Raw genomic sequence first — 22,693 nt, 5'->3', positions numbered from 1 at the left:
GCGGGCGAGCTCTCGAGCTTCTTCGGTGTGCTCCATGTAGGTAGCAACGTCAAGCTTCTCTTCGTCGGTGATGTTCGGCAGCGTAGACTCAAGCGCCTTTCCAAGACTCTTCCGCATACCAAGTTGTATGGTGTCATCTGCGTCGTTTCTTGCACGGCCGTGTTGTATGCAAAGATCCCGTATGGAACGATAGCACACCACGTCTTGTCTTCGACTCCGACGTACATGGCAAGCATGCCGGCACTGGTCTTATTTAGACGCTCAGTGAGAGAATTAGTGAGTAGGTGGTGGGCGATGGTCCGGCGATATGCCAGTGTGGTTGCATATGAAGATCGCCTAAGTTAGGTCAGCTGTAAAGACCATACCGCTGTCGGTGATGAAGACCTTGGAGTGCCATGACATGGACGATGATCTCAACGAAGAACTTGGTTATCTGATGGCACTGCCTTTGGGCAGGGCACTTCTTTCGGCGTTCCGGGTGAGATTATTGGTAGCTACCACGATCCGTTTATATCCGTAAGTGGACGTCGGTAACAGCCCTAGTAAATCCATCCCGATTTGCTGGAACGGTCAGCGAGGTGGTTCAGTGGCTTACGGAAGTCCTGATGACCGAGTTGGCGGTGTTTGCTGGTGGCGCTGATTGTCTCGTCATGCCCTCACGTAATGGGAGACATCGGCACTAAGGTGAGGGCCGTAGCAATTTTCTTATATCCTCCCGATGCGGGAAAATCCCAAGTATCCAGCCGTCGGGTCCTCATGCAAAGCTTGCAAAACCTCTAGACGTAATGGTGAAGCTGTCACTAAAAGTTAGTCGGCTTGAAGTGGCGAGATGTTCTTTACGAAGTCGTTCTGCAGGAAAAACGAAGCCAGTTTTCGCTTGAACACCTTCCGAACAGAGCCAGTCTTGCCCTCGAAGTATTGCACAAGGCCACAAAATTCCGGGTCGTCTCGCTGTCGTTCAGCAAATTCGTCGGCGTTTATGGCGCTCATGAAGCAGTCATCGTCCTGGTCATCCAGAAGTGGTGGGTCGACAGCAGGGTTGCCACTGACTTTCGAGTAAATGTCGCCAAACGACGAGCAAAAAGTCGCCAAAAGTAGCCATTTTTTTACAAATTTCGCCAAAAAAGTCGCCATTCTAGATATGTGTGGCAAACCTACTAATAAAAATTTCCACTCACGTACAGCCCCGTAGAATACAGTACCATCCAAGACCCTGAAATTATATTGACGTTTCTCGATGCCAGTCGTATCGCCCGCTTCACCATGTGAGTGCATAGTGCTGCTTTTCCGACTAGCCGCAAGATGTGCGTGGTGGCGCGAGGGTGAATGAATGAAACGCTCATGATATCATTCCATCCCTGTCCGCTCGTTTCAAAGGTAAAAGTGTTGTAAACCCTGGGCGAAAACCATGAAAGCGTTCTTTGTAGACAGCTTTACGTACCCTTATATAAATAAAAGGATTAAAAGGTTTATTGAAGGTAACACGACAGAATTCTTGCAGCAGTCTTACACCTTTTCATTGTGAACTAATATGATACCGGACGCCACCGACCCTTTCTTATAGTCGCCTATATCTACACGCGTCAATCCGACGCGTTATTAATGATCAGGTTGACAATGTAAAATGTTATATAGCAATTATTTTCATTGCACACGCTCACCGAGAACAGTGGAAAATGCCTCAATAAATATTCTTTATTGCACAAATAGCCGTGTATCCACCTCTCTTCGCTATTCCAAAGCAGTCTTTGCGAGCTGAATTGGGGGTACCGCAACAGTGAATAAGTCGCCAAGCGATTCAGAACATTTGGAGCTTTGGCGGAACAATTGGTCGGAACACGTGGCCAACCCATCAGCCCCTCCAGAAGCGAAACTTTAGAGAAGCTTAAAACACCTAAAGCCATAAACTAGAGTTACTGTATATATATACAGTAACTCTACCATAAACTTATAGACACTGCCGCCTCGCGGTTTTCAAGGCAGTCCGCTGACTTACATTTTGCTAAAATGTCGCCGGGGGACGTTCCAGTACCTCCTGCATCTAGACGAATTGAGGAGATGCACAGGAGTTACAGGACGGACAAACCGAATGACGCGTAATGTGCACATTCTACTCGTGGGTTTAAAACCAAGAAAAATACAGAGAATGCTGCCGCTCATTCATTGGGAAGACACTAATCTTAGGATGCATAACTCAGTGGAGACCTAAGCCGAAAATCGCCAAAAATTCGCCAAGTCGCCATTCATAATTTTAGGTCGCCACGGGTCTCTCAAATTCGCCAATTTGGCGAAAAGTAGCCACCATTGGCAACCCTGGTCGACAGAGGTGCGATACAGGCTGTCGTCGACAGAGTGCTTTAGTCCGGACTTGTAAACGACGGTAACATCGAACTCTTGAAGGCTCAGACTCCACCACGTAAGGCTACCTCAAGGGTTCTTCATGTGAGCTAGCCAACACAAGGCGTGGTGATTCCTCACAAGTTTGAAAGGCCTGCTGAAGAGGTAGAGCCAAAGGTTGATGTAGTCCATGCGATGGCAAGGCACTCATTTTTCGTTCTGGAATTTTTCACTTCTGCCTTTGACAGCGACCGGCTAGCATAACAGATAACCCTTTCAAGTCTGTCAGTCATCTGCACAAGGACGGCGTCGAGTGCTGCGCTGCTTGCGTCGGTTGGAATTTCCTTATTAGCATATTCGTAGAAATGCGCAAGTGTCTGAGGCGTCTGTAGGCGTGCTTGAAATGGTTTGACTTGCACCGTGTCCCACTTGAATTCGACTACCCCCTTCGTAAGTTCCATTAATGGCCCAGCGATCCATGAAAAGTCATTTACAAAACGTCTGCGATAGGTGCACAAGCAAAGAAATCGGCATACGTCCTTCTTGTCGGTGGTTCGCGGCAAGGCAGCAATGGCAACTGTTTTCCGCGGGCCTTGGCGAAATCTAGACTTCCCGATGACGTGGCCCAAAAGAAGAGCCCCTATTGCGCGAAGCGATGCTTTTATGGCTTCGAGGTGAGCCCAGAGGCCTTGATTGCTTGAAGTACAGCTTCAAGGCGCCGGAGGTGTTCGTGGAAGTCTGAGGCAAAGACAACGACGTCGTCCAGGTACACTAGGCAAGTCTGCCACATCAAGCCAGCCAGTACTGTATCCATAACGCGTTGGAATGTCACAGGTGCTGAGCAAAGGCCGAAAATCATGACCTGGATCTCGAACAGGCGATATGGTGTCATGAAGGCTCTCGGTCTCTCAATCTCTCTCGTCGACTTCGATTTGCCAGAAGGTGGTCTTGATGTCCATCGATGAAAGATATTTCACGTCGTGGAGTCGATCCACGGCATCGCCAGGTTTTCTACCGGCAGCGAAGTCTCGTTTACAGTGCCTCGTCAGGCTGACGGAGTGTTCTGAAGATTTCGTTGCAGTGGCGTCGTCGACGGTGGAAGATTTTCGATTTTTCGACGAACAGCAACCGAACCTCCATCGGTTGCTACTGTAGTTCTCGGGATGCGGGCTAACCCACGTTGCGCCAGTGTAGGGTCGGCGCTGGGGAGACAGGCAGCGTCCTGGCGACGGTGAACGCGAGGGGCGTCGAGCTGTCCACTACGCAATACCAAGTAGTCTGCGATGTCGCGTGCTCGTTCACCGCGCTATGGACGAGCTGCGTTGACGGCGAAAACATGTAGTCCCATATCGCGGCATTGGCAGTGGCGATAAGTGTGACCGGTTTTCCCGCAGTGGTAGCAGAGCAGGCGGTGGTCAGGAGATTGCGTTATGTCTGTTCCTCGGAGCGTAGGGCTGACTAACAGGCAGGCGGTATGGCGCCGGCGGCCGTGGCTGGCAACGGAATGGCGGCGACGCGCCGTCCTGACGCGGGTGTGAAGGAGAAGCTTTGCCGCGGTCTGCAACGGTGTAGCTCATCGCTTGTGGCTTAGGGATGCGCCGCTACAGAAGGTCCCAGTGATTGCTGCATTTCCAGGCGTACGACGTCAGCAATCGAGTCCACTTGAGCATTCGAGGATGGCAGCTATTTCTGCACTTCGTCCTGCACGATCACTCTCATGGTATTGCACAAGTCGTCGGATTGCAGCGCCTTCACCTCCCCGTAGGCCATCGTGGGAATTCGGCCCTTGTACTGTCTGGTACGCATTTGAAGTGCATTTTCTATAGTCGAGGCTGCTGAATCGAATTCCATGACTATATTAGGTGGGTTGCGTACAAGTCCGGCAAACACTTGTTGCCCAAGTCCCCGCATCAAGAAGCGAATGTTTCAAACATACAGAATGTTTCGGAATGCTTCGGACATTGCGTGGTTGGCGTGGGCTGTGCTAATCAGCGCCATGCGCCATTCAAGGGCGAAATACCCATGGGGAAGATTACAGTCGAAGTCCCAGTCGTTGAACGTGGTGACACGATTGTATTCCTCCAACAAGCTTTTCGGAGGCAGTGCAAAGCAATTTTAACACAGAAGGCTATTGAAGCTAGGTGGGCGAGAATAAATACATTACCCAAATGGAAAAACAAAGAGCCAGCTTTCACTTTCGAGTCATCTTAGGCGAATGTATATGGGACTCTGCGAGTTTCTTGAGAAACAAGTGAGCAATGACACCTAGTACCATCCCGCATGGTCAATGCGATAATACGAGCACTTTCGGCGATATAATGACACAGTTCTTTTCCAGCAATATCCTAAACCACGCTCTTCGGTCTCCGCGGCCTCTGCGATCCCCCTCGGCAGTGCGGAAACGAGAAAAGTGCCCGTTGGTGTCAATCTACGCGATGCTAAAAAGCATCTTGTGACGACGCGACCCTGTAAGGCCGCACGTCGCCAAAATGTGTGACTTCATCGTGTCGCCAAAGTGACGTAACATAGCCGGACGTCTCATGATGACTTCATCACGTGACATCGTCACTTGGCCAAAGGTGGGCCGATGCCGGAGGCATTGGAAAACCGCGTTGGGTGCAGAAAGCTTTCGAGGTCGAGTATCAATTGAGCCGGCTGAACAGAAAATGGTGGCATATGACTTCGAGTTTTCTTAGACAAATGCATAGGGGAGAGTGTGATTTCTTTGTGCTCTTATTAAGTGATTAGTTAGGCAAGGTTAATTAACAAACTTCTAAAGCAAAGCTGGCCAAGATGTGTTATTTAGAATGTTGTAGATCGACCTGCAAAACGTCCGATTAGGCAGTTGCCAACTTTTTACCTGTTAAGTAATAATGTTTTTCAACTTACTGCAGATTCCCGCGGAATGCAAGAAAGAAGTACCACGCGCCATGCCCGCTTACTTGCTGCGCTGCGATTCCAGAGCTCCCTGACGTTCTGCGTACAGACGGGACGCTTTCCTCGTGGTGGCTCCTGACTGTGATAAGCAGACACAACGGTTATCGCTTGTGCTGCCGCAAGCAACAAGTTCATCATCTCACAGCCACCATCATCTTCCTTGTCCTGTCGATTTTTAATCTGCAGCACACGTGGTCGATTTCAATGGTCGTTCGCAGGCACAACGTTAGGGGCACTGCAATTAAGGCGCGGAGGTAACTGTGCCACCTGGTATTTTTTTTCGTTGTATTTCTCGGTCACATGCTGGACGCAGAAGCCACCTAAATACATAATAGATAGAAAACCCGAAATACTTAGAAAATAAAAAATTAAAACATTTTATTCGGACGTTTTGTGAAGCGATCTATAATTTTCTTCTCGGGATTTTTCGCCCAAATTCTTTGTTTTAGAAGTTCGTTTATTATACGTTACTAATTATGTAATTAGGCAGAACACAATAATACTCGGAATTTCCCCGTGTAATTGTCAGCAATATCCATTTTCCCTTATCTTAAAGTTTGTGGGGATATTTTTAAGCTTTTGGCCAGATTTAACTGGTGTGCCCTGTATGACGGTGGCTCTGTTCTTCCTTTTTTTTATTTCGGAAGACTACCCTTAAGCATAGTCCAAAACGGCGTCTTTTGCACACATACAAGTACGCCTCGCTCAGCAATGACTTGCAAAATGTGCGTGCGTCCAAATGCTACAGCGACGTTGGTGATGTAGACGTGAATCTCACCCATCCGTACACTTGCTCTGCTACTAGTGCCAGCAGGATCGCTGAAAGAAAACACAATGAACGACACGGATTCAGTAGCGTTTTACATTCAGAACTTCGTTAAAGAGCACACACTGAATTGCTTAATCGCTTCGGTTGCTTAGTGAGTACATGCCAATGAGAGATTGCGGATCTGTAAGATAAAGAAGTTGGAGGACGCTTGAGCTTTGCCTTCAAGTGTTGAACACAATAACGTACTCGGGCCTCGTGCGCGTCGCCTTCTCAATTGCTAGCCTGACTTGTTTTCTCGGTACATGGCTCGACGGTGCCGCTTGCAAACGAACGACTGCGCGCGTAACATTGGCCGTTTCAAAGTATTCTAGAATGCCTAGTGTAAGTAAAGTTGCTGATTGCCTACTACGCCGTAATTATTCCTTTTGCAAATCAGCGAAGGGCCCACTAAGCGTTCGTAAGGCAGCACCCGAACCTTCGCAGCTGTTCACTTTGTTGCTGCGTTTGTTGATGATGATGATGAATACGTATGTCTGAGCGCTTTTATAGGGTGGGCCTTTAAAGCACCAACTCGTTGCGCAATTCGCATGTTTTGGCGCCTGGCGCGATTCTACGTTTCTTCCACTCAATATTGCATGCGTTAAAGAGACTCCTTCCACTACATGACATTCATATAGTGTTTTTTTTTTCCGAAGCAGTTTAAAGAAATAGCGGACCTCTGTGCTACAACACCTGCTTGCCACGCCGACGACCTGGGTTCGTTTCTCACTCGGGCCCGAAGATTCTTATTATATATTTTATTTGCATCTTTCTCGGTATTTTAGTCATGGACAAGCTGGTGATTTTTCGCTCAAAACCAACGACGCTGACACTGTCACCAACGCCGACACCGGAATTTCTGCAAAACGAGCTCCTTAACGCTATCGCGTTAATACAAGGCGTATGAAGCAGCTGTTTTTTATTGATAAACTAGCGGTGTGTATAGTTGAGGAGTGCAAAAGAAAGCAGGGATGACAGTTCTCGGCGGTATAAGCTGTAAGCTACGGGCAGCTACGGGTAGAATATCTAACATTTGAATTCCCAAACAATTTCGAAAAAAAAGTTTTAATTTTAGGATCAAGTGTTTGTACGTGGCGTTCTGCGCATCTGCCGATCACGGGAACAAAAGTCAAATTACTATGCACAGACATGCCTACATAAGTGTAAATCAGCTTACGTAGGAACACGTTCATTATTTTAGGTTAATCTTTCAGGAACAAATTTTTGCATGTGAAATTCTCATCGCAGAGCCGTAAAGTAGAAAATTCATGTATAGTCAAAACTCGTGAGCTGTACAAACCGGCTCAAAGGAGTCCAATGCTATCCGAAAGAGTTACCATATATTTGAAGTTTTTAACAAGTACAGCAAACAGGAAAATGCCCAAATCGTCAAATGAGTCACTTTCTCTACGCGTCGAGTTTTCAACAGCGCCAAGTAAAAAAAATTATGTTCGCTCCCAATAAAGCAGGTCTCTTATTTTGCAGCACTGTTTGCCATATCATGCCAAAAATAAGTATACGTTCAGTCCCTTATGAGGCGCTGTTCAATCCTTGTTGCATTGCTGTAGATTGTGCACTATAAACCATAAACATTGCCCTTCAATGTGCGTTAACGGCGCACCGTAGCGCATGTTAAAGAGCTGAATGGCCGACGATTGGGCATGTTAGTTCATGATCAGAAGTGCTGATTCGCGCAAACAGGACAGGGATAAAGGAAGAGACAACCAGAAAGAAGAGCGCTAAACTTTTCATAGCCACTGTACTTGGCCGTCAGGTAGATGAAAACGTTAAACCCCGATTCTTCTTACGAACACATGCCAGTCAATTGTTACGTTCGAAGTAACATTACCGAAGGCACCCGTCGGATCACACATAAAAACATTAGGGAGCCTTTTCCCTCTTCGAAGATGGATGAACAGCGTAGCTGTGTACCGCACGACACAGACGCGACAATGAATTTGCAACAACAGCACGAGATCATTTATTGTCTTGATCGGTATTCGGTGGCATGCGCGTATTGTCTTCTTCTTTAAAGGCTCTCAAGCTGCTTGAGCGGCCCTTAAAAATGCGCATCCCGTAGATCTGAAAAGGATGCTTGGCATCAAATTTTAGCAAAGAGCAAAGTTTTCTGAGGTGTACAACTCTGCATGACAGATCTGTATCTTGTATTGCAGCGGTCTTTTATTTTGCATGGACACTCTCAACGGGTTTTTGCCGTAGCCGTTGCCATCGCCGTCACCGTCATGTCCCGTATCAAAGCCAAATTGTTAACATATCCCCGCGCGTCGTATGTCCTGCCGCTGGTAAATTTTGCGACCACGAAAGTCAACGAATACTTCATAGAAAGCGTTCTATATTCACATGCGTTTTGCCCCGCTGGTGTAACGCGTTCAGACAGTTCAGATGTATTCCCTTTCTGTAAACATGGTTGTGCAGCGGAGTGGTGAAGACAGTCGCTCTTGGAGCATCGCGAACGGGGTTCGAATCCAGAATGGCCAAGAAAACTCGTGATGCTTTATTCATGTCTGGGAGTTTCTGCTTACGCACAGCAAAAATACACGGAACCATAGACATACACAGCATAGCTTTAAGAGTACTGTTGCGAATGTAAAAATCGATAAGTTCGAGAGAGGACAAATCTTACGAACGCATTACTTGCACTGGATAAATATCTTGACTCCTTGTTCAGTAATGTAGCCATATTCATTTGTGTAAATTTTGTCCCCTAATCCACGGTTAGAACTCTCAAGTAGATATTCTCAGTCTGTCTCTATTTTACCGTTCCTCTTGCATATGTTTGAGAAGAATTACTGATTTCATTTCCGTTCATATGTTTAGCCTATCCCGAAGTCTTGTGTGACATAGATGTCTATAACCGCGTTATTTCTCTGTGTTTCTAAAACCTACATTTATGTATTTCTATTATGACGAGTCATCGCTTACTAACTTTGTTCCCGAGCAGAACAAGCATTCGCGTCTATAAAACTTTTTTTTCTGAAAATCTTTTCGATATTGCTCGGTGACGCTGTAGACAACCTTTTTTCATCATGTCAATTTTTTTTGGATTGGTCTTACAAAAAATATAGCGTGGAAGCTCTGAAAGAATAACGCTGCAGTCAATTAAATATTTCATCATATTGCATGAAACGATTGGTTTATTTCTGCTGGCCGATCACCATACGAAACGTGTCCCTCTATGATGCGACACGTGACAATACCAGCGACTTCGCCTTCGGAAAGAATATTCAGGGGACCTTGCCCTGTCGGGAAAATGGGGGCAAATGAAGCATGGCGTGCGCGTACCTGACGTACTACTTTTCTTTCTCACTTTCTCTTCTATGTTTCTATCTCATTGAGCAATGCCTCCTTTCTAGCATCTTTCATCCTCCTTTCCCGGAATGGGACCTTCCCGCATGCGCTTTGGAGCGCAATACTTCAGTTGCTACAGGTAACAACGATGGTCATGCGTTCATATCATGACAACGACGAAATCTGGCAACGCAAAATGGCAGGTCATTTCGATAAAAGATGAGATTGAGTTATTAGAAACGCCTGATTCCCCACAAGCCTGCGACCAAGAGAGTACAAGTTATTGGAAAACGCCGCGTACAGATGCGAATGTGGCCGGCGCACCTTCGAGGGCCGCATTTCTGCACGCTCGCGGCACCGGCTTTTTCGTTGATGACGCCGCCACTAAAGTCAGTGAGTCATAAAATTCGCGCTTAAAAAGTGCATGAAAATGTGAAACGCGCGCCCATGTACACTATGAAGACTTACCACAGGCGACCAGCACAACAGTTTTATCGAACCCCATATCGGCTGACCACTCCAGATTTGACTAACGCCTTACTCTCTTATATACGGTTTCAAACGATTGCTCGAAAAAAAATCGAATAAAATGCTGCCTTCTGAGTCGATGTTTCGAGCGTCAATCTTTTTCGTTTAGGGTAGGCTTCTTTTATCTAACCCACGCACTTTGCCATCAAAAATGAAGTGACCCGTCTAACGAAGGAGAGGCGGGGCCCCATTCTCAAATAAACGCTGAGATTTGACGCGGCAACCAACGTTTTTAGCATTTTCTCTCATCGTCTAACGAAGTGCGTTTCGCGCCAGTGCTTTTTATCCCAAAATTAGAAGAGATGCTCAACAACCGCAGGGCTTATTCTGATCCACCCCACTCGATGACGAAACGTGAGGTAGCCCTGGGTAGGCGTGCCCAAACTCCCTGTTTACTCACTCTCCCCATTACGCACTACATACAAAGCAAGGACGGGTCTCCAACTTGGGTAGGGAGCGGTGGCTTCCCGGAAGACGCCCACCCTCCCTAGGATTGTCCGTGTTGCCATGGAGCCGTGGGTGGGAGCCTCGGACACATACCTGCTAAACTGGAGGAGGGGCTGGCGGACTCCTCCCCAGACATGATGAAGGCACTACTTGAAGACCTGAAACTTGTAGGCCTGCCTGACTACTAGGGCTTGCTTCTTTTAGTGAAGCCGGACTAGGGTTCGTTTTCTTTCTTTCAGAAAGCTGTTCTCTCTCTCTCGGAATTAAGAAGTAAGATATGCCAGAAATATTCACGTGGAAATAATTCCTGAGAAAAATAAGAATAAAAGCAATCTCATCTCTGACAATGCCTAAACTACGACGCACCTGTTGGCTGGTAGAGAACGTGAAACAGCCGACCATGTGGACCGAAAATTGTTCGTCTACTGTCGCTTCAAAACATTTCAACGCCATTCAAATAACGATCAATAGCGAAGCTATAAAAACGCCCAATTCGAATGAAGAGACTCGATAAAAGAAAACCTCCGTATAAAGCTGCTCCTTGAATGAGATTTGGTGAGAGCGTTGAGAGGTAACGGCATTTTTCATTCGCGCATTCGCCGGGTGTTTTTGTTCCATCGAGGCACATTTTGTAGCACTGCTCCATGCATTTCAGCATGCAATGACCTGCTCCTTCAGTTGTCGTCGGGGACGCCGTAGTGGTTCTCTCCTCTGGCGAGGCGCAGGGGTTAAGCCTCGTTGGACATACGCACTCGCGACGACAGCACCTGCCAGCCCCTCCAGCGCACCAAGGTGGCAGCTGTTGTTGAAACGCGTTCAAACAGAACAACATAAGTGAAGCAGTTATATCAGCGGCTTTCAATGAAGGGCACGTGTAGGCAGCTTGCAAGATGGACACCGTTACTTTAAACCTGCGGCGCTATAAAAATGTATAAGCAATAAGATATATAAATCATGACGTCGTATTGCCGCTGTTCGCTATTCAAACAGAGAAAGGAAATACAGGAAAGGCAGGGAGGTTTCGTACGTTTTGTCCATTTGATAACATGCACTTTGGAAGGGGACTGCAGACATAGCCAGGCGTAAAGGGATGTTATTACCAAGTGTTCAAAATTAAGCTTTATGGCTTTCTTAAAATTCAGCACTTGGAGGTACGTGAAAACCACCTTTGCAGATAAGATGTGTATCCAGAGGTACACAAAGTAAGTGAGACAATAATTATCGCTGTCAGCCGCGCAGTAACTAATATTGAATAATGGACTTTTTAGTGTCTGCAGCAAGCGGGCATGTTTGTATTGAAAAGTTCGAGGCAGTCGCGTTTCTACACAGTTCCACTTGGAAAAATTCTGCTAGCATGTCAGTGCTCCTGTACCGCTGCAAGTTAAATTGCGGTTCGGATGATTACGCATGCAAGGCGGTGAGGATGGACGCAATGATATTCGCTGATGTCACCAGCAGTCGTTCGTTGCTTTCGCCAGCGGGTAGTAAAAGGATAACCGTTCTCAAATTTGCCTATGCCTTCAACCTATGCCTTCAACCAGGGACCGATTTACGCCTAGGGATACCGTTATGGCGCACTTTCTACTATCAATTTGTGCGTCCCTCTCCTTTTGTCGATAGTGGAACGTTAGAGTTGTGTAGAGCATCACACAAGAACAATTTTGAGTGAGCAAATGCTGACGCGTATCTCACCGCCAGTTATGTCGCGAATCCTATCGAACACTCTTACATGTTGATGCCCTGTACGACTAGGCGATAAATTGATGCAGCCGTACTTCTGTGAAACTTTGCTTGGAAGTGCTTGAGCAGGGGCATGCCTGCGCTTGTCTATTTCATAATTGTCCTTTCCTTGCTCTCCTTTTTTAGATGCGAAGTATCTTAAGGCGGAGCTCAATCCGGTGGTGGTGGTGGTGGTGGTGGTGGTGGTGGTGTGCGGCGTGACCACCCTTACTGCGCATGCGCATACCCTCTCCACACACCTCCTCTCCGCTCACCCTCTCCCCTTCCCCTCTCCACTTTCCCTCTCCCCTCCCTCTCCCCTCCCCCTCTCCCCTCCCACCCCTCTCCACTCTCCATCTCCCCTTCCTCTCTCCACTTTCCCTCTCCACTTTCGCTTTCCCCTCCCCCTCTCCCATACCCCTCTCCCCTCCCCTTTCCACTCTTCCACTGAAACGCGGGCTAGACATGCCGAAATTCTCTCCTGCGCAACGCCGCGATGAGCTCGAGCGCATGCGCCTCCCCTCCCCTTCTCCCTCCTCTCCTACGCTGCCCACCTCTCGCCCGCCTGTCGACCGCGTTCCCCGCTCGCCCTGTGAGAATTAACGGCCGGGCTAGATGGAAGATACGACGCGCGTAGCGTCCCTCTTCGCGTTCCACGACGCGAGGTCGGTAGCATGCCCAACGAACGCCAACGAAACGCGATCGTGCAAGTGCTCCGGCTTCGCATCGCCTCATGGTCCCCTTTGGCGGAAGATGGTGTAATTTTTTGTAACATCTCTCTTATATCATCTTTTAACCCCCTTACCTCTTCCCCCAGCACAGGGTAGCCAGCCGGTCTAAGAACTGGCTAACCTCCCTGTCTTTCCGCTTGTTTCTTCCTTCCTTCCTTCCTTCATGTTTCGCAGGCTTTTGTTTTTATCCGATATCCCTTATACGAACACTCTAGGCGCATTTTTGCCGTCGCCGTCGCCATGATGTCCCGCATTTAGTACTAAACTAATCAATCACGTCGCCCCGCCTGTCGCACATTCTCAGTGCGAGTGAAGGTGTGCGAAAGCTGCTGACGATCACGTCTCAAGCAGGAACGAAACGCGGCTTTTCAATATACATTTTCACCTGCATCAGATGTGACCAACCGATTGATTTTAACAATCGAACACGACTCAGAGAGTGCGAATCGCACGGGTGAAAGCTTCAGCACCGGAAGTTGCAACGTACGAAACTTTTTTGTGTGGAATTCGGCGGGGGCAGTGCTGGGCAGTATCGAAGATACATGTATCTTAGATACTACTTGGGTATCTTGTATCTGTATCGCGATACGTCTCGAAATACGAGTATCTGTATCTGTATTTCCGATACATTCAGTAATGTATCGTGTATCTTAAGATACAAGATACTTCTATAAAAAGAACACCGAGCGAAACAATTAACGGTGGCTGAACTACGCTTCTCAAGCGGATACTGCTGCTACTAAGCTACTTGAATAAAACTAACGACACTGTCATTCTTTTACATATCTGCCAGAGTTCTCCAGCGAGGGCAGGCGATGAGGTCAGCGCGTCCGTATTGGTGGAGCACAGTCACGTGGTGGCGCTCGCGCGATCTCGACAGAAACAAGCCCGCGAACGTCTACGAGCAGTCGAACTTCGCTTTCTCGCAATTTCTTCTTTCTTTTAGGGGCGAAGCTCCTTAAGGCGGCACCCGTTCGTCCCTCGTAGTCGTAGTAGTCGTAGTGCGTAACCAGTCTTACGCTTTGACCTCCAAGGTGGTGCCGGTGGGAGATTTTTCCTGTGCGTTGTTGAACAATAAAAAATTCGCAGCGTGCGCGTTAACTAAAAGCCGAATTCTTCTGTCTCTCATTCCCCATTAGCAGCCATTGGCATGTTCCAGTAGGAAACGTTAGTAGAAGTAGAAGTGACTTCTTCTGTCTCTCATTCCCATTAGCAGCCATTGTTTACCTCCAAGGTAGTGCCTGGTGAGATTTCTCCTGTGCGTGATTAAACAATAAAAATTTTGTTCAAAACGCCGTTGATTGATGAAATAAACCAACGAAAGACGCCAGATGTTTTGTAAAAGCAAAACGAAAGAACGCCAGATGTTTCTAAAGCAAAACGAAAAGACGCCAGCTGCTTAACGAAAGACGCCAGATGTTTTCTAAAGCAATGGTTTTCTTAACAATGAAAATTCACAGCGTACATGTAAAATTAAAGTGAGCTGCAAGTCGTCATAACTCATCGAACCTTTAGTATAAACGCGCCCGATCTCACGTCGGTGATGATGTACTGGGCAGAATTCACGGAAGATTCACGGTTTACCGATGAACCTCCGCAGCTTCGCCCACTTATCATCATTCAATCCGTGGATATGCTGTGATTTTTTACTCGTGTCGGTACCATGACACTTCCTCGTAAACAATGTACTGTTCTACGTACTCTAACGCGTACGAACCTCTCGCGAAAGTTTTGATGCTCCTAAAGTGTCGTTATCGAAGTTTCCCTTGCGTGGTGTTTCGTTACGAAGTCTGAGGAATGCAAGAATGGGGTTTCTTTGCGTCTCGCGGCTTTCACACGACAGCGATTTAAAAGACCTCATGGATGTAAGTTTGACTTACGATGAGATTGACTTATATCCAAACGAGATTCTAATTACTTTCGCTCCACCGGTGCTGATGCTAGATGCCGTAGAACAAGCACTTACGTAACATAAGATATCTTGGTGTACTGTATCTTTGTTCTTCCTGCTAAATTATTCGAGCAGTTATTTTGATCATAATTTGATTGTCACCATGAGTGCTATTTTTTGTGTCCTCCGTTTGCATCACATCTAAAGAAAGCCCGCGAAACATGACCATGTGATTGCCCTCGTGCGCTGCCGTACTGCAGCGCTCTCAAACCCGCTTCGAGTGCAACAAGTGGCGCGTGGACCATGGCGAAATAACCGGCCGAGGCTTTATGCATCGATTTCACAGTGCGACAACATTTCTGACGCCCGCACACGGCAAGGAAACGCCGTCGTCCTCGATATGCTGACAGTTCGCGCGCCGGTTGTTATGCTCGAAGCACGTTTCAGAGCGCTGAAGTAGGGTAGCGCACGAGCGGCGGAGTCACGTGGTTTCATTTGCTATTTCGTGCGCTTTCCTTTAAAATCGAAAAAAAAAAAATCACCACGCACAATGTACGTCGCCACCAAAAATTGGACCCGTCGTTTTGGAATGCCCTATACGACGTGATGGCAACCACTTGGTCGTAAATTAATATTAAAAATCATTTTTTGCCTTCAGTTAATCATACTTGACCTTAGTTAATCAGCCAGTTAAGCGAAATATAAAACATATTATAAGGACCGCCACATGACGATAAGCCATACTCCATTGGTTTCATTCAGTCGCGGTTAAAGGGACACTAAATAGAAACAATGAATCGGTTTAGATTGATAAATTGGACTTTCAGAACTATGATGTCGTTAATTTCACCATCATAGGTGTATCAATAAACGAGAAAATGAAGTTCCAAGTTTCATTTTTAAATTTCGCGCTATAATCTCCACGCATGACGTCATGGATTTCAATGTGTACTTATCGTTTTTTGGCGCCATTGGCTCAACAAAATTTCCTCAAACTTTTCTGTCTCCCCTTACCCCTTCCCCAGTGCAGGGCAGCAAACCAGATATGTTTTTCTGGTTAACCTCCCTGCTTTTCCGCATTACATTTCTCTCTCTCTCTCTCTCTCAAACTTGGTATGTTAACTCTATGGCTCCCTCAGAGGACAGTGTACTTCACTTTTACCGTTTAGGAACTACGTAGGCCCTAGTAGGCGCCGTCAAAATATGTGACGTCACGGCGAATGGTGTAGAAACTTCAAGGTGGCGTCGCCACCCACTTTCTGTTTTTGCGCGATTTCTCATTTACTAAGCGTCTTCTCGCAGCAAGCATGGTGTTCCTGATATCGTGAAAGAGTAGTTTACTAATACGAGAAAAATCGTTTTGCTCTTTAGTGTCCCTTTAACCACTTTTTAGATATTTGATTCTATAGTTACGTGAAACGACCTGTAAACGTATTCACTGTGATTGATACGGAACCGCCTTGCTATTTGACTAAAATATATTGGTTTTCTTTTTTGAGGTCACCGTAAAGTTTTTCGCTGTTGCAAATCACGAGATAGTCGGAGCAATACTTAACAATAGCAGTGGTATTCTGCAACGCTTTGTGCCACTACAATACGCCTGAGACAATTCTCGAAGGCACTAGTTCTCTCGCAGAAGAAATTTCAAAAGATTGCACGTTAGTCAATATGTTGCTAAGGAACGCTTTACGCCAGCAGATAAGTAGAATATACAAATCATTGCAGTTTTAAGCCATCAATGTAAACATGATGCGTAACGAAAGAATATCGCTACCAGCGTTGTTGCTGCATTTCGGGTGATCCGGTATTGCGAAAAGGGTAATACCCTTACGGGCAAGGTAGAACTGCACAGCGGTATTTGCGCCATCGTGCGGAGGCTTCTTATTGACGTTCTTATATTCAGATAGCAACCCGCTAGCTGGTCGACAAGCAGAGAAGCGGCCCCCATTAGTTACAAAAGTGTCAAACAAGAACCACTGACAGCGCAGCGTATAAAGAGCTCTCATGTTAACTCTGAGTTGTTTCGGAATGAAACTAATATATCTTGAGCAGTAAGACAAAAATCTGGGGACACAAAGAGATATTTTCTCAAAATTAAACAAAGGTGGTCGCAGTTAAGAAAATTCCGATTAAACATTTTTGTTCATAAGCGTTTCCTGCTTCATTATATCGATATATAAGAGCAAATTTGCAAATGTATCGAAGTATCTTAAGACACAATTGGGAAGTATCGTATCGGATACAATTATTCCGGAAGTATCTTGTATCTGTATCTCAAACACTTCTTGCCTGAGTATCTTGTATCGTATCGCGATACAATTTCAAAGTATCTTTGCCCAGCCCTAAGCGGGGGTATTATAAATATAACTTGTTCAAAATACTTTAGACTTATTATCATGGGTCGGTGAACTCACTTATGAGTCGACTCACTCAGACTCAGATGGGGTTGTTAGTCTGAGTCTGAGTGAGTCCGGGGAGGCAACATCTCGTTGAGTGTGAGCCCGCTAAAAAAGGTTTAGTGAGGCCGATTCCGAGTGAGTCAGGTTGAGAAAAATTTTAGTTAGTTTGAGTCCGAGTTAGTCCGGTTGAGGCAATATTGGTGAGTCTAAGTCCAAGTCTGCCCTAAGCGCAAAATGTATTTCTTGAACGAATCTGAGTGAGATCCACTTTTTTTCGCCGACCTATTGCCCTACAACTCATCCTTAGGATTACTATTAGCGTTATGTTTATGTTCAAGTATGCTCACACATACATCATCGCAATAGCGCTCATATACGCCACCTTAATATTTGTTGATCAGAGGCGTGAATTACGCAGGGGTCGAGGTAAGGGGGAGGGGTGGCTTGGCATCTTGCTGCAAGCTTTCATGGAAAGGCCTTGATAAAAGTACCTTTTGTGGTTCACGTCCTTCATAAAAATGTCCTTACTGTATTGCAACCACTGATAACTTGTATTTGAATGTACGATCTCAAAAGGCGCCACAAAGAGCCTAAGTTATGCGAAATATTAGCGCTATATAGCATTGATGCCACGATCGACAACGCTAATTTTAGGCTTACGCACTCATAAATCTACTCATTCAGACTCACTCAAGCTAGGGATCGAGCCCGAGTCCGATTGATTATGGGGGAGTAATCCTGGTGAGCTTCAGTCCGAGTAAGTCCGGGTGAGAAAAAATTTAGTGAGTCGTAGTCTAAATGCGTACACTTGAGGAAAAGTTTAGGGAGGCTGAGAACGAGGGAGGCTCGTGGAGGAAAATTTTGGTGAGCCTGAGCCCTAGTGAGCTCGAAGCGCAAAATATATTTATTGGGTGGGTCTGTGTGAGCTCCGCTTTTCTGCCGAATTGTGGACTTCACACTGTCTGGCTACAGTATTTGCTGGTTGATCGTGTAATGGAATGGCACCATAGTGCCACGTTAATTTATACACCCCCCCCCCCTCAAAGGAGCACTCCAAACCAGGTTTACTTCTTGCAGCGTTCCACCGAAATGCTCACAACTGTCGCGTCTGTAAGCTGAATGCAGTGACAAAAAAAAAACTGTTAACTTTAGGCCACCATCTGGTCAGAGCACACCCACAGCACGGCTACCGTAGCCAGATGTCACTAACATACGGTAGAGCGTAGTCTATGAGTCGATTGAATCCCCGTAATGAGTGTACGTCGACTAGCTCTACAGATGCTAAGTCACAGTACTTCCCTCATAAATTTCGCATTTGCCTCATAAATTACGAAAAACCTAGTGTTTTCTTATTTGCATTCCTTCATCGGCATGCCGCTTCTAGAGGCCTTCGTGGTAAACACACAGACAATAAGTTACGCGTACTATAGGAGAAGTGTTCTGAAATATGCTACAGTACTGAGAGTCAGATGACGCCTGGCTGGCGCTATCACCGCGTTCAAATTCAGGGAGTTGCGCTTGCCACCGAAGGCTGCCCTATGATCACGAGGCATGACAGTGACCGCCTTCGCACGCTCAATATGCGTGTCAATATATGTATTTATTTCCTTTACTTGTTTCAGACATAGGTCGCATCATTAGACCGTGTATAGGGGAAAAGCTACACTACGTCTTGTCTTGGCGAACTTGATCTCTATTCAAGATGACAGTCCTATTGACACTATTCAAAAGAATCTGCAGAATACACCTCGGACAGTACAACAGGATCCCAAAATTTAAGCAACATAAATATGATTAAAACATACCGTACATACCGTATCAATTATTGCATCAAATATTGCATAAATTATGCATATACATTGCATAATAAATTAAAAAACATAGTCGCCCCAGCTTACTGGAGAAAGTACTGAAGCGTTTTGGACTACTTAGCCCAGCGATTCCTTAATGAAATCAATTCAAAAGGCGAATTTTACTGCACTATAATACGAAAAATGCGCACAGAAATATTTTTTGTATTGAACCAATGACTTCGCTAAGCGGCTAGTCATGGGTCCAATACAAAAAAGGTTATAAAAATTATAAGTTCTATGACTGGGAACAGTGCACCTGTGGAAGTAAAAGTAACAAGTAACTTCGACCTTGATGTGCAAACGATTCTTCTCATCTGTTTTGATGTAATGCCTGTTTTTTCGCAAAGAACTATTTGTTCATTTATAAAACTATCTATGTTCTTGTCGAAAATCCTATTCCTTGAGCAAACATGTATGTGGCTATCCTTTGTACATTTTTTTTTCTTATGGAGTGGTACTAGCCATACAGGCTATTCGTTCTACTATTACATTCGCAACATTTACTTTTTTAGAAATACCATATTTTCTTTATTTTATTTTATTTTATATGCCGGCCTGAGGGTATCACATTGAACTGGGAAACATAGAGGGAATTTAATAGGCGCCTTGTGCCCTATGTACTTTTGACAGTGCACCAAAATTTGCTGACTTGCAGTATTTTTGAAGCAGTGGAACATTTTTAGCACATTAAGAAGGGTTTATATCACTTTTACCTTGCATGGTGCGTTGTCTTTCAGGTCAGGCCCACATAAGTCGTAAGCCTGGCAGCAGAAAAAAAATGCTAGTGTTAGTACAGCTGCTCGCTCTTAAAAATTGGCTGAAAGATTGTGCAACATCGTGGTAATTTCTTAGCTATGAGTTGTCACTGCAAAATAAAAGGAATGAATTCAATTGAAAACCACGACCACACTCGTTCTCACCACATCGAGCGAAGAAAGCACACAGAAATCAATTTTCTTTTGCGTATATGCTGAAAACTTCGGTATCTGGAAATACAATAACGTAGCAAGCACTGCAGTCGATTAAATAACGTGCATGTTTTTTTAATTATTTACGGAGTAGGTTCGTTAACGAAAAAAAGGTTTCGTGTTAAAGTGCATCTAAGAAAAAGTAGAATCAACATGATTTTTGGATCATACAGTCAGCATCCTGTTTCGCTCTTACGTCTAAATATTATTGTGTCGCGACACACAAATAAATGCAAAAAAATCAGCAAATGTCAAATAAGCAGCCTCAGAGACAAGCTAATTAAAATCCTACATAATAGGTCTGTGGCTGAGCAAATATGTTGTCATAAGAAACTAGCCAAATAGTTTGTTCAGGAAGGATCGGTGTCCTCACCTTTCTTGCAGCGGGCTTCCATAACGGATACACCGTGCGTCTTGATCTATTTTGTTCTATTGAAGTATCGGATGAACCTTGACAATACCCTGCAAACAAAAATGAGCAATTACCGCCTGTTTAAATTGCGTTAGAAAATACGACGGCAGTACTTACCACAGAGCAGAAACAATAGCGGAATCCAGTTCATCGCAATTTCGGGACGCAAGCCTTGCTGATCGGAGGCATGGACAAAAACACGTGCAGAATCTCTTCTTAAGTTGCCAGTCTACTTTTCTGTGTTTATAGTTTGTTACGTGCCGTTTTCTGCGCCCTATAGACCGCCCCACTTTTTCTGCATGGTCATGCAGTCGTGCTACGCACATGCGTCGTAAGTCTTGTCGAAATCTGGGACTGCTTGCGTATTCAGCGCGTACCTCGCACAGCTGAGGTGAGAAAAAATTTCCAAGCTTGCACTAAGTCGCGCAAGGCAAAATGCACATAAGTAGAACAGAGAAGCAGGACGATTCTGAAGGGCCATCTGGTTGCTTCTAGGTAGTTGCTAGGCTTTAGCAGCTAGGTGATGCTAGGCTGTTAATAGGTTGCTGGTAGGCGCATAAACGCTGTCGTGTCTGTGACTGTCTGTTAAACCACAGACAGTCCCACACGACACGACACGGATGTCCAAACTCGCGTGGAACCCAGCGCTCGCACCTCCCAAAGGTCCACGGGCACGTCGTCGTTCGCGTAGGGCTTCCATCGCTTCGGGGTCTTCTCGCAGCCGCCGTTGCCGTTCCCGTCGCCTAATGTTCTCTCGTTGTACGTACCGCTGGAGCAGTCTGTACAAATTGCGGTTACAGCGCAGGGGAAGACACGAGACAGGGACCGACGAAGACGAGCGCTGACTTCCAACTAAAATTTTATTGTGAAGAACAAGCAAATTACAGGGACCTACGAAGATGAGCGCTGACTTCCAACTAAAATTTTATTGTGAAGAACAAGCAAATTTGCTTGTTCTTCACAATAAAATTTTAGTTGGAAGTCAGCGCTCGTCTTCCTCGGTCCCTGTCTCGTGTCTTCCCCTGCGCTGTAACCGCAATTTGAAATGGAATACCAACTAGCCCGTACTCACACCTCACTCCGTAGAGATGCTTCAGCGAAGCTGAAACATGCAGCCACGATGTTTAACACTGGTTGGATCCCGATGGTTATTAACACGAAAATGTTTTATGCCGCCATCCACCAAGACTTTCGTGATGTATTTCCATCACGGAAATAAGTCAGAAAATTGAACGCCATCATATGGCAAAGAAAAGAAACTAAGAACAAAATATCGCTGTCACGAATCGAACCCATGGCCTCTCGGTCCGCAACGATGGGTGTCGGGCGTTCAGCCCACTGAGCTACCGCCACACACATAACCGAGTCTACACGGACGCGCCTTTTATTTTTCACACTTTCCTCAACAGTGCTCTTGGATGGATAGATAGATAGATGGATGGATGGATGGAAGAATGGATGGATGGATGGATGGATGGATGGATGGATGGATGGATGGATGGATGGATGGATGGATGGATGGATGGATGGATGGATGGATGGATGGATGGATGGATGGATGGATGCTATGAGCGTCCCCTTTATTATGGGGTGGTGACATCTATGCCACCAGGGTCGAAAAAAAGAACTTCGTTGCCTCCGCCATTAGCTCGTGCAACGCGGCGTTGTTTCGACTATCCCATTCCGCGCGTTAATGTCGTCAACGCTTTAACACACCGCGAGGTGGCGGCTCTCGCCCAAGCCTCGCTCATAGCATCCATCGATATCGAGAACAGCTCTCCGATGCTCGCCTAGCTGTCGCACCGCGTTCCCCGCTCGCCCTGTCAGAATTAACGTCCAGAATAGAGGGAAGACACGACGATCGCAGCGTTTCTCTTCGCGTTTCAAGACGCTTTGAATGAGTGCGTATCGAGTATCAGTGTCTATTATGTGCTTGTTGATGCCATCTTTCCGCGGGGTTTACCATATGCGGTGTCCAGGTATAGCCTGACAACCTCACGTACCGCAAGAGTTAACTCATGATTACGGGCATCATCGTCGGTACAGAGATGTGCCACTAGGCATCAGCGTGGGTGCATCCACATGAGGCGGTGCTATATATGTAGCCAAACAGCTATAGACATTGTACAAGCTCTCATACCAATGCATTATAAACAATCAACTACTTCTGGGACGACACGTTTCACTTTCGTGTTATACCGATTCCTATGACGGAGGGATCGGCGATCTTTTAAAGCTTTTCTCAATTACTGGTTACGTCTGTCAGGAAATCTTAATTGATGTCTGCCGCCCGTCTATTGTAATCTTCATTTTGAATGGACTAGCGGTGAGTAGAGAGAGTTGCCCAATTTTTG

General features: G+C 46.0%; 1 protein-coding gene across 1 annotated transcript; it reads right to left on the bottom strand.

Annotated features, from left to right (window-relative positions):
- Nucleotides 1–807: 807 nt before the first annotated feature.
- Nucleotides 808–20,527, bottom strand: LOC119375357 (uncharacterized). Its single transcript, XM_037645536.2, has 5 exons — nucleotides 20,457–20,527; nucleotides 20,301–20,389; nucleotides 19,673–19,720; nucleotides 10,943–11,165; nucleotides 808–1,049 (listed from the first exon to the last, which is right to left on the bottom strand). The coding sequence occupies exons 1-5, from the start codon at nucleotides 20,488–20,490 to the stop codon at nucleotides 808–810; spliced, it is 636 nt and encodes a 211-aa protein (XP_037501464.1). The 5' UTR covers nucleotides 20,491–20,527.
- Between the last annotated feature and the right edge of the window lie 2,166 nt (nucleotides 20,528–22,693).

The sequence above is a fragment of the Rhipicephalus sanguineus genome, chromosome 11 (genome assembly GCF_013339695.2).
Source record: "Rhipicephalus sanguineus isolate Rsan-2018 chromosome 11, BIME_Rsan_1.4, whole genome shotgun sequence".
NCBI lineage: Eukaryota > Metazoa > Arthropoda > Arachnida > Ixodida > Ixodidae > Rhipicephalus > Rhipicephalus sanguineus.
The sequence above is the reverse complement of the archived record's forward strand: the minus strand, read 5'-3'. Positions and strand labels throughout refer to the sequence as shown.